The 12,847-nt window shown below is 45.3% G+C and overlaps 1 protein-coding gene across 8 annotated transcripts in view; it reads right to left on the reverse strand.

The window, feature by feature from the left end:
* Cipc (CLOCK interacting pacemaker) overlaps positions 1 to 12,847 on the reverse strand; it is a 19,060-nt gene continuing 6,213 nt past the window's right edge. For 4 of the 8 annotated variants that reach the window (XM_013123515.3, XM_005084003.4, XM_013123517.3 and 1 more), the window contains 3 exons: positions 12,642 to 12,829; positions 5,826 to 5,995; positions 1 to 3,403 (listed from right to left, as the gene is read on the reverse strand). In XM_013123515.3, the coding sequence (XP_012978969.1) occupies positions 2,513 to 3,403; positions 5,826 to 5,995; positions 12,642 to 12,777 (1,197 nt within the window). In that variant the 5' untranslated portion in view covers positions 12,778 to 12,829 and the 3' untranslated portion in view covers positions 1 to 2,512. Of the gene's footprint in view, positions 3,404 to 5,825; positions 5,996 to 7,236; positions 7,522 to 8,900; positions 8,950 to 12,634; positions 12,830 to 12,847 lie in introns of those variants that run through there. The other 4 variants (XM_013123519.2, XM_013123518.3, XM_013123521.3 and 1 more) reach the window with 4 other exon arrangements.

Below are 12,847 nucleotides of genomic sequence, written 5' to 3' on the forward strand. Positions count from 1 at the left end.
TTTTCAAGTAAGTGACTTTTATTTTTTTTCCTCTGACATTTCACAGTCAATTTCTACATAACTTCACACTTTCTTAAAAGGATTCACATTTGGTAAATAGTCTCTACCTAAACAGATTGTGGCTGAAAGGCCACTTCAGTATATGTGCAAGAGTAACTTGTGTGCTGAGGAATCATATCAGTCAGGCGATGCTATAGTCAATAAAACTGTAGTAAACTACAAACGACGTTAATTCTATAACCTGACAAAGGATCTCCTATGGGTTGGCCTGAGCTAAAGCCGACTTCTCACCCTAGGAAAACAACAGCCCTGCACAATGCCTCACAAGGACTTCAGCATGCACCACCGAGGCCATCGCTACTTACATTACAGCTTTTGGGCGACCAACGCAGATTTTTCTGGTCCACTCCGGGCTTCCTCCGAGTGCTGGTCTAGCCTCTGACCTCAAAGGACCACTCCTTCTAGCTTCTCTACTGGAGTCTGTCTGCTTCCAGCTCCACCAGGAACAGAACACTGCACTCTGGCTCTAAGATCACAGAGGAGCAGTGACTGGGGGTGCTAACCCTCCCGGCCACTCAGCAGTGAAGACCTATGGTGGCTTTCATCATCTTTTATGGAGGCAGGAAGGGAAATGAAAGCCCAAACCCAGAGAAAGAGTCCAAGAGGCTTACAGCTCTCCACCGAGGATTTTTCCAGTGGGTACATTTGGTTCTCAGCAAGTGCTTCTAGCCTTCTGACGCTTGGTAAAACTCGGGGCTGGTGCCCAGGCTGCTCTGAATGCACCTGTCTCCACAGCTTTCCTGCCAAACATTCTGCCCAGAAGGAAGCTTCCTAGTGGGGTGAGAGTGAGGTGGCATGACACCATACAGACTTAGGGGAGTGTACCCCAAGGATCTGAGTCTGCCCAGAGACTCTTTCAGAAAGCAAGCAGCAGGTAAGAATTCTGTGTTGATCAGAGTAGAGAGTTCACCAAGGTGATTATTTTTCAACCAATCATATCCAAATCATGTCTTTATGAACACAGTAGAGTCAACCTGAGTCTTACAATTTTAAAACCATGTTAGAATTACAACTCCCTAGTAAATGTGACCCTTTACTCTGGGCCTAGTAAAGCCCCATGAGTGCTCTCTCTGCAGAAAGATGATGATGGTCACAAAACCAGGTTAATTTGTGAAAAACAAAGATTTTTCAGGAGTATGAAAATTTTGAACAAGAGGATACAATCCTTTGTTTACTGTTTAGACATCTAGTTCCCAGAACAGAGAAGCTGAAAAGAATGTGTCATATGGAACCTCCTCACATTCTCCGTCCTAAGGCCAGCCTCAGAGAGGAACCACACTTCAGCTCTGCTGCCACACCCAAAACGGGACACAAGACTTCCACAGTGGCTCCCCATCACCACAGGGGATGGGTGAGGCTCAGATGTGATGGGGAAGGGTCTTTTGTGGCCTTGTTCTAACCTCAGGGTTTCACTTAATTCAAATGTATGAGCACAGCCGTCCTTCCCTCACGAAATAGCTGGGGAGCTTACACCAGACTCTGAGGATCCACTGAGGCCATCGCAGGCTTCTGTGTTAATGATGAGGGTGGCTTGTTTTTAACTCCATATTCATTTACTCATCTGGTGTGTGTGATGGACAAACTGCAGGGTGTCAGTTCAGGGAACCAAATTCAGGCCATCTGGCATGGCCACAAGTACCCCTACTCACCGTGGCATCCTGCAGTCCTGACTCAAGCTTTTTAGATGTAAGATAGGTTGTGCTATTTCAATCATGAATTAAACTTTCTAACTAGTGACAAAAATGCTGGCTTCTTTGGCCCTTCAATCAAAAAAGCAACTCATCAAATACAATTCCAGCTGGTACTAAATCAGTCCATGTTTTTAAAAATCTGAAGGATGTGCCTACTTGTGTCAGATCTGGTGTGATCAGTGTGAGTCAGACGGCTCTGCCCTTTCTCCCTTGACTTTCAAGTGTAAGAAACAAACCCTCATGTGATTAAGTACTTGCACACAGGCACAACCTGTGCCCAGAGCATTTTAGGTTTCGCCCAACTGGCACGAGGCCTGGTAGAACACAAGTACATCCTCTTATTTTCCTCTGTGACTAAGATACTTGAAGGAGGGCCACCAAGGGATCCTTAGGTCACCTACTCCTTGGTTTGACAAGTGGCATTCTGTACACTCATCCTTGTCACTGTACCTTGGATCATGGATAGTGGGTAGGAAGCTGGAAGAGACCCACACAGTCATCTCTCCTTTGTCCCAAGATCCAGCTAAGTGCCCATGGGCTAAGGAAAAGGGACTCACAGACACTCCCAATTGGAGGTCCTCAGAAGAGCATAAACACACTTAACCTGTGCGTGACCACACGCGGTAGCCAGGGACTGGCATGTGGCTTCATGAGTGAGTTTAGAAAGAAAAGTTCTTAAATAGGCTGTGGAAAACAGGTGTAGGTAGTAATAGCAAAAGAGTTCAAAGAACCACTCAAATAACTGAAAAGCCATCTCTGTGCTATATGTCTGGGTGATCAGACAATGCATCTAGGTCACTGCCTGAATGACTGGGTCCGGATGCTAGTGATGCCTGCAACTTGGCCCACGCCTGAGGAGCCCTGCTCTTGGCGGCCTCTATGAACATCTGGGTTTGCTCTTTCAGCTGGTCTAGTTCCACCTGAGTTGCTTGGTTCTGACGAATCAACTCCTTGGTTTTCAAAGTGATTTCGAGCAAACCAGACTTGTGGAGGACCACTAAGGTATTCTGGAAGCGCCTGTGCTTGCTCTGCCTCTGCTCGGAAAAGATGTCTGGGCTGCGGCAGAGGTCTGCGGCCCACAGCGGTGAACTGTAACTGGCTGACAGTGGCGACAGAGGGGAGCTGCTCTCTAAGCCATGCAGAGTGCTGTCTGCCGCACACACAGGACTGGCAGGCGATGCGAAGGTCAGGCTGGGCGCCTTAGCCACGTGACTGCTGGACACAGGCTGCAGAGTCTGTGGACTCCCACCAGCCCCCAGGGAGGGCACTCCTTGCAGAGCCGAGTCTTCAGTGAGTTTGGAGCTGGGCGGGGCTGGAGTGGAAGGACTGGATAGCACAGGGCCAGTCTTGGCTGGCTCCTGGGAAGACAGGCCTGGCCCCAGTCTCTCCGCACAGATCTTCTTCGCTATCCCGCTGGCTCCTCTTTCTTCTGAGCCGAGGGACAGGCTCCTTTTGCCTGGGTGGGGGGCTATTTTGGCGTAAGAATTGAGAATGGGCAAGTAGTTTCTGGAATCTGACTTCTTCTCAGCAGTGTGGCACGGGCTGACAGGGGATGGCACAGGTGGATGAAGGACAAAGAGCTGCGGCTGTGCTGAGATCACCTCAAAGGAGGGCTGGACAGTCCATGACTGGAGCTGCGATGAGCTGCTGCCCTGCAAACAAAGGAGAGAGCAGCTGTGGTCAGCGTGGCAGAGGGCAGCTCCCAGCTGCCACCCACGGCAAAGAAGGCCAGTGCCCAGCCACAGCTGCTTCAGGCGCTGTTCTGTCCCATGCGCAGGGGAGGGAGGAAGTGACCTGAAATCCACTCACATCTGAGATCATACTAAAAGCAAGAGAAAACCATAACCAAAGGCAAACACAAAAACGTTCTCCTAAGGGGAAACTTGAAGAAACATCTGGGGGTCTTATTTTCGTTTTCAATTCTGTCTCTGTGTGTGCCAGGGTATAGGAGGTGCACATGAGTACAGGTGCCCAAGGAGCCAAACAGTGTCAGATCCCCTGGAGATGGTGGTTGTGAGTCACCTGATGTGGGGTACTGGGACCAAACTTGGGTCCTTGGGAAGAACAAGTGCTTCCAACCACTGTGCTACCTCTCCAGTGAAATATCTGTTTTTATTTAAGAGCTATTATTCAGAAAAAGAAATTGTAGATAGATGAAATAATGACACAGTCAAGGTACAACTGAGACAATAGAATATCCTGGCCTAAGTTAAAAGATGCTAAGCTCAGGCTGGGGTTTGACTTTGCTGCTGGAGTGCTTGCCTAGCATGCCTGGAGTCCTCTATTGAACCCCAGCACCACATAAGCCCTGGAATGGTGGCATATACCCATCATCTTGGCATTCAGGAAATAGAAGCAGGAGTGTCAAGACCTCAAACTCATCCTCAGCTACATGAGGATTTCAAGATCAGCCCGGCTACTGGAGACCCTGTCTCAAAACAAAGAAACCCCAAAGCCAAATGAAACCCAGAAGAGGCCAGCTTGTCACTGAGCTTCCTGGCTCCTGACCAGCCTAGCAACTTGCCATCTGTCCTGTGCCCCCGTGTCACTCCTGCATGTCCTGGAACAGCCACCCCAGGCTGCAACACACATGGCTTGTCACAAGGAGCAACAAGAAAGGTAAAGGAGAACCAGAGAGGGAACCAGCCCAGAGTAAGGACACCCAAAGGCACCAGGCAGCACTGGCAGGCCGGGACGACCTCATTTGGGCCCATTCCCTCTCTGTGCTCTTCCCTTTCAGTAAGGAGAGCTGAGGTTCCTGCTGAGACGGGATCTACCAAGCAAAATATTCAAAGGATTGCTCAGAACTCACCAGCTGCCTACCTTGTTGACCTCAGTATGTATTCTTCAGAAGTGACCAGATACCAAGGTAGTGTCTGCTATAGCCATGTTCTTATAACCTCTGGCTAAGGTGGGAAGGTCAACACTAAAACCATATTTTCCATATACTTGTTAATGCAAGAATCGTATCTATTTTCAGAGTAAATTACTGTAAGTTTAAATGTTGTTTGACTTAAATCATTTTCCATCCCTCAGACTTCTCTATCCAAACCTAACCAAGTTTTTGTGAGTGAGTTCTCATTCTTAAACCCTATAACCTAATTAATATTTTCATCCATTAATGTTTCACATCTAGGAAATAACCACATAATGGACACAGTTCTGTGCTAGAGCCCACTCCAAACCACTCAGAGCTTTACAGCCAACAGTGAGGACCCTGTGGGCACTGCCATTCGTAGCCCACAGAGCTGTCCAAGGTGTGGCTCTAGCTTAGAAACTGCCTCTGCTACCGAAGCAAAGATGTCCTTCCTGCTGTGTTTGTTTGTTTGAACTGTCTTTGGCACAGTGTCTCATTATGTATCCCAGGCTGCCCTCCAACTTGCAATCCTCCTGCCTCTGTGTCTCCAGGAGTGAGGCTACAGGAGTGTACTACCATGCAAGCTTACAAACATGTCTTATACTCCTGAATTCCCAAATTAATTCAGTTTAAAAAGAGGATCCCAGGACTGTGATACAGTACAGTGGTGTATGTTTGCCTAACACACAGGGCTTGGCTGCAGAACTGAAAACTGAAGAAAAAACAAAAAAAAAAAAACAACTTTTGTTTCTCCCTCTGCCTCATGTTAGAATGCACCACTTAAGTGGCTGTTTGGCTTGGTTCCATTATACATTACTACGGGAGGTCAAGGTCCATTTAAAACTAGAAATACAAAGATAAAATAGTCAGAACATCAGTCCTGACTTGTGTACCTCCCTCTCTCTCTCCATCCCTCCCCCTTCTCTCTTTCCGTGTGTGTGTGTGTGTGTGTGTGTGTGTGTGTGTGTGTGTGTGTATGTGTACATGTGAGCTCAGGTGTCTTCAGATCAGAGGAAGGCAGAGTAGAGTATTTGTACAACACACACACAAACACACAATTTAAAAAATAAATCTTAAAAGAATAAATGTCAATCAGAAAACAAGCAAACAAGAGCAAATGGCATCAGTAGTTGAGGTGGCAGCCTTTCCCGGGAGGAAGGTCCACAGGGAAGTGCAGACGCTGTCATCGGCAGACTTTGGGTCCCACTGGTCCTCACCTGCTTGACCAGCACGTTCTTCATGACCACCATAGGGGACAGCGCAGGGAAGGCAGTGCTTGTGGCTCTGGAGCTCGGCCTCAGCCTGTCCTCCCTGCTCCAGCCCAAAGCACTCAGCATGTCCTCTGATTCCATCTGCTCTGCGGAGCTCAAGCATTCTGAGCTCCCATCTGCTGGGCAGAAAAAACCGTCAGTTCACTTGCGCTCTAGGCTAACGGCTCATAACCCAGCCACTAAAACAGAAAGGACTCCCTGGAACAGAAAGGAGCATCTTTGATAGGTATTTCTGTGAGTTCTCTTAAGCAGAAATTTCACTGCATGTTCAACAACGAGCCCTCCTGCTCTAAAAGCCTAACCACTCTGCTTGGCTTTCTTCAAACCCTTAGAAAATCCCACGTCAGTCAGGGTTCCAGTGAAAGCACTCATCCCCAGATCACGTGAGAAATGAGTTGAAGACTCCAAAGTGAGATGATTGCTTTCAGTCTATTTTTTAACAACTTTTTTTTGCATGCCACACTGCATGTGTGGAGGTGGGGGGACAACCTGTGAGAGTCAGTTCTCTGCTACTCGGCTACTTGTCAGCCTTAGTAACAAGTGACTTTACCTACAGAACCATTTCATCAGTACTAGGTAATTACTTTTCAAATCTGTTGTTGCCAAGTTGGGGGGGGTGATTTGTTTTTTTTGTTTGTTTGTTTGTTTGTTTTTGTTTCTCTATATTGCTTTGGAGGCTGTCCTGGAACTCACTCTGTAGACCAGGCTGGCCTCCAACTCACAGAGATCTGCCTGCCTCTGCCTTCCGAGTGCTGGGATTAAAGGCACGTGCCACCAATGCCTGGTTGAATTAAAATCTTTCAAGGCTCTAGAAACCACACACTATGGTTAAAGTATAAAAAACAAAGCCAATTAAAATTTATATCCATGTTAAAATGAAAAGCTTTGTCCTGAGTTTTCTGTTTGAATGGTTAGTGCTAGCTATTGGGAGAATCTACACTTGCCTAGGAGACAAACCTCCAGGCATAGCTGTGAAGGATTATCTAGATGAAGTTCTCAGAAGTCAGTGAGGGATTATCTCCATTAGGTTAATTGATGTGGAAAGACTCGGCTGCAGGCAGGACCTCTCCCTGAGCAGGGAGCCTTGTATATAAAGAGAAGGATGAGAGCTGAGCACCAGCACTCCTTACTCTCTGCTTCCTAACTGTGGGTGCAGGTAAGAAACTGCTTCAAGTTTCCATGACTTCCCTGCCATGATCAACTATAACTCAACTGTGAGCTGAAATAAACCCTTTTCCCCACAGGTTGCTTTTGTCTCATGTATTTTATCACAGTGACAGGTAAAGAAACCTTAAGGCACTTGTAAAGCTTAAGCTAAACTGTTTGTCTCTGTTGTCCCCACCACCCTGTTAAGCACCTATTTGCCGATGTCCTGAACACATGAGAGCTTACTGGGATCCTGCACCATAGGGGATAAAAGGGTGCTGCCATGGTTTGCATCCGAAGTGTCTCCCACAGGCCCGCGTTTTGAACACTTGATCCCCAGCTTGTGGCTCTATTTGGAAGGCCATGCAGGTGGTGGCTGAGAGCAGGCCTGGCGGGTTACACCGGGCTCTGACGCTGGCCTGCTCTCTGTGCGCCTGGTCCACTGCTGCACACGTCTACCTCCACACACAGCAGCTCCGCCTCTGAGGAGTGAGACCTTTGTGAGCAACACGAAACTCTGTTAGGTATTTTGGTTATGGTGATGGGAAATAAAACAGATGCTCTCCCTATGTTAATCCCACATGCAGCCAGGTACCTGCCAGAAGAAACCAAGAGACAGTTGTACCTGGCCACAGACGTATCTGGGACTATTTTAAATGCTCACCAATGTGCAGCTCAGTTGACAGAGAGCTTTCTAGGTATGTAACAGCCCTAGGCACCATCTCCAGACCACATAAGCTAGGTCTGGTGGTGCATACCTTCCCTCAAGAGGTAGAAGCAGGGAGATGAGGAATTGAAGGTCATCTCTGGCTACATAGTGAGTTTGAAGCCAAAGATACATGAGTACTACCTCAAGAGAGAGAGATCAGAACAAACCAGGTATGGCAGCACACACCTACAATCCCACCACTCAGGAAGCTGAGACAGAAGGACCATAAATTCAAGGAAATTTAAATAATTGTACCTTGTATCTTGTGCAGCTTGGCAAAGACTATGTGATCAGAAAGGTATTTTCAACAGGTATAATTCAGAATGTCTAGTGACACTTCTCCATTTGGCTGATGGAGTCCTCCCCTTAATCAAACAGTTAATCCAAATGAATACTTGTGATTCACTGCCAGACCAGAACTACCAGACTAGAAACAAGCATAAGTCCTGATCTTGGAGCAGAAATGCATTCTACATGTAAAGAAACCAGTGTCCTTGGAGAAAGAGCTACTGCCAAGTCTTTGGCTAAAAAGGCACAAGATGAACCTAGACAGTTGTTGTCCCAAAAATGAAAGAGGTGCTCAAACACTGAGGGAGAAGGTGTCAAGTGAGACAATGGCAGTTTTAACTCACTGGCCAAATCTGAGACAATGTAGGTAACAGAAATATGAGGCTAACGACCAACAGACTGAATCACTACAGACTCCTACAAATCCAGAGTGACAGGTAAAAAGGACTACAAGAAGGACAATGCTTCTTCACAAAGAGGTTCAGTTGATGACAAAATGACAGCATTAACAAATCACAACTTCTAAATCCCTACAGTGGTAACCAGTTCAAGGAAAGCTTGTCAACAGATGCTAAGACACCAGCCAAGTTTGCCGGAAGGCAGGTAGAGTGGTGCCTGCCTATAATCCCAGCACTCAGAGGCTGAGTTGCCCATATTGGTCAGAAACTCACTCTAACCCAGGCAAGTCTTGATCTTGTAACCCACCTGCTCGGCCTCCCTAGAACCTAGAATTCTAGATATCTGTCACCAGGGCCAACTAAAAAACTATCTTTACAATAAGGAAATCTGGTGCATAGTACCTTTTAATCAGAGGATCAGAGTATTATCAAAAATGAGAATGGGGCTGGAGAAATGGCTCAACAGTTAAGAGCACTTACAGAGGACACAGGTTCAGTTCCCAGTCCCCACATCAGGAGACTCACAACCTCCTGTAACTCCAGTTCCAGGGGGATCTGATGCCCTCTGCTGGCCCCCACAGGCACCTGCATGCAAGTAGTGCACAAACTCATGAAGATACATACATACAAATAAATAAACAAATATTTAAAAAAGAAAAAGCAAAAAAATGAGAATAACTTAGCAATCTCCCTGTGTTTTGGGGAAATATACAACATCAACAATGCAGTCTTCTAATGATTCAAAAAATGGGGAAGCTATCAGAAAATCCAGAATGTGGGACATTCTATAAAACTGTATTATTCGAAGATATCAATGTCATAAAGTAAAGAAAAGATGGGAAAGCTATTCTGGATTCAATAAGATTAAAAAGGCAGGCTATCTACATATAATGCACACTTCTCAATGGGATCCTGGATCCAAAACAAAAAGACAATGGCAAACAGCTATAAGGACATTACTGGAACACTAGGAAAAATCCAAAGACTGTAGTTAAAGAGAATTCAATCAAGGCTGACTTTCTTAGGTATAATAATGGCATTATAATTATACAGAAGGATGTCCTTGTTTCTGAGATTCATACTAATTTTTAAAGATAAAATTCTAATTGTTTAAAATTTACTTTTCAAACAAAACAGTTAAGCCCATGTATGTAGGGGAGGATATGAATAAAGCAAAAATGAAAATTTGTAGTGGATCTAAAAGAAAGTACCTTTCTTGTGGGGGGCTCGTTCATTTTTCTTTAGGTTTAAATTTTCTCAAAATAAATGTGGGAAAATAATTAAAATAGAAAATACCATCCATCTTGATTTTGTAAATTTTACTGAAGTGCTTCTCAGCCAGCCTTTTGGATAAGATAAAGTATGAATTTCATCATACCCAAGGTAACTGGAATAATTCAGGCAGAGACCACGTCCCTGGAACCTGCCCCAAGAGTGACCAGTGTTCACTGGGACCATCTTCTGAAACAGGAACAAGGTTGGTCATTCTTAATACCATTCTGTGTCGGAACAGTGTAGTATGTATTAAATCAACTGCCTGACAAAAATTAAAGACTTTAGAAGAAGGAACTAGAGTCAATGGTCCTGGGAATTATAAATGGAAGGATTATGGGTAAAGCTATTTTCTTCTTTGACTCCTCCAGTGTCTATAAACTTTTACTATGTGCATGCATTACCTTTATGATCTAGAAACAGATCAAAAGCAAATGTGATACCGAAAGAAAGCCCTTCAGTGTCTTCCAGACCTTCGACCTTGTTTTATGGCCCACCTTCCAGGCCCTTCCCCAGCCTCAGTACCAGAATCTCCAGGCAGGTCTAGGAGTCTAAACCTTTAATAGATGTTTCAGATGAACTCCATGTTGAGACAAGCCTGGTAAGCAACTATATTCCAAGAAGGGAACCCAAAGTACTGCAGGCTGGCTCACCCCTCTCTGGACTGCCCTGGCCTCTGTTCTAATCCCCTGGGTCAGTGCTGTCCCTCTCTGAGTAACAGTCTATTTATAATTCAGCTTCTCATTCAGCATGCCTCTGAGACGAAAACGTAACAATCTAAGAAGTAGAGAGCCCTAGATTTCCTAACAGCAGCATTTCCCAGTATAAGTTAGTAAATCAGTAATACGGATTGTCTCTGGAGCCTGGGTAATACCTATAAATCTTTCCCTAGAAAAAGCTCCATGCTCAGTATAGTAAGCCCGAATCCCCTGGCATCATCCTGGGAATCTCCTGGGACAATAATGTTGACATTGATTCAATATTTAGAGCAGTTCAAGCCACTACTCTCAGCTGAAGAAATGTAGAAATGAGATTGGGTGCAGCTGGCCCTTCTAGGGAAGGTTCTAAAGGACTATCAATAAAAGTTGTTTTACTATTACTTTTTAATAGTTTATTTATTTTTATTGTATAGGCATTGGTGGGTTTTTTTTTTAGCCTGCATGTATGTCTGTGTGAGGGTGTCGGGTCCCCTAAAACTGGAGTTACAGACAGCTGTGAGCCTCCATGTGGGTGCTGGGAACCGAACCACAGTCCACTGGAAGGCAGTCAGTGTCTTAACCACTGAGCCATCTCTCCAGCCCTTTTTGATTTTTTTAAAGACTGGCTTTTTGAGCCCACATGTCATGGTGCATGACTTTAATCCCTGCAAGTAATAATGATGGTGACAATGACCATGGTGATCATGATAAATAAGAGACTGGTTGGGGGAGCTGTTTGGTTTTTATTTTTTCAGATGGGGGCTCATCATGTAGCCCAGACTGTCTTGAAACTCACTATGTAGGCCATACTGGCTTCAAACTCACAGAGATTTACCTGCCTCTGCCTCCTAAATCCTGGGATTAAAGGCATATTTCACCCATACACACTCAAAGATTTGTTTATCTTCTTTTATGTGTATGTGCCTGTTTGCCTGCATGCACTGTATACATGCAAGTGCCCTCAAAGACCACGAGTGTCAGATCCCCTGGAACTATATTACGAGTGGCTGTGCATCACCTGATGTGGATGCTGACACTGCACTAATGTCCCCTGCAGAAGCAGCCAGAGCTCTTAACTACTGAGCCATCTCTCCACTCTCCTGTTCTACTTTCTTATCGTTAACAGAGTTCACAGGTGGGCCAGGTGTCTCACCGTCCAAACACAAGGAGTCCAATTATGAGGAAAAACTGCTAGAAGGGGACTTTTTTAAGTATAGCAAGTGTTATCTTAACAAATGATAGTTGCTTACCACATAAAGCTGGTTCAGCCAATGGCAGACCACATTTGAGATGATAACTATACCATACTGCCTAAGTACAGGCTATATCATCTAGGTCTATGAAAGTACACCCTAGTGTTCATACAAGGATAAACATCCCATAAAGATCAGCTTCTCATTACACAACACATGACTACATTACTTTTAACTGACCTTCACACTGCTACACGGCAACAAGGTACAGTAGTATTTTATTTTTCCTTTTTCCTGCCATGAAAAAGGAGTTAATGAAATAGAATTCTGAGTTTTGTTTTGTTTGTTTCTTTTTTTTGGGGGGGGGGTTGTGGTTTTTTGAGGCAGGGTTTCTCTGTATTGTTTTGGAGGCTGTTCTGGAACTCTCTGTAGACCAGGCTGGTCTCAAACTCACAGAAATTCACCTGCCTCTGCCTCCTGAGTGCTGGGATTAAAGGTGTGTGACACCAACACCCAGCAATTCTGAGTATTTTTTAAAATGCCTGTCTTTGACACAGGATCTCATGTAATCAGACTGGCCTTGAACTCATATGTAGCTAAGGATGACCCTGGACTTCTGATCCTCCTGTCTCTACCTTCCAGGGCTGGGACTGCAGACCTGTGCCAGCCTGCCCAGTTTTATGACGTGCTGGGGATCCAAACCAGAGCTTCCTGCATACTAGGTAAGCATTGCACAACTGAACTATATTTCCAGTCCATGTCTACATATTTTTCTAGTAACTACAGTTTGAAATATAGGATGGAAAGTGTAAAGTCTAAATTGACAGAAAAGGACATCAGATCACTTGTTCAGAACTGCCCACCGTGCCTTGAGGGATATCTGCCATAAGATACCAGAGTGACCACCCTTGTCTTCAGAGTCGCTATTTTTAAGAGTTCAGATAGTTATTTATCCTGTGCGTGAAGGCTTCTTATCTTTTTCACGCTAATGAGTTTCAGGCAGGAATGTTTTCATGCAAATCATTCAGTAAAAGGTAGGAGAATAAGATACTGTTAACCTGAAAAGCCAGAGTCCTTGTCTGAGTCAGCAGCCACCACGCCGAGCGGCCGAGCTACTCTTTTCGTCTCTGTGCCTCGGCCTGGCTTGGCAGAGAGTCTTCGAGGGCTCTCTCTGGATGGCATTTTTCTCTCCATGTTTCAGTAGGCTGGAAGCTGGATCACAGACAGTGTTTGCATATGGATTGCTCTATGAAAAACAACATTA

This window comes from Mesocricetus auratus, unplaced genomic scaffold (assembly GCF_017639785.1).
Source record: "Mesocricetus auratus isolate SY011 unplaced genomic scaffold, BCM_Maur_2.0 Super-Scaffold_15014, whole genome shotgun sequence".
Lineage (NCBI taxonomy): Eukaryota > Metazoa > Chordata > Mammalia > Rodentia > Cricetidae > Mesocricetus > Mesocricetus auratus.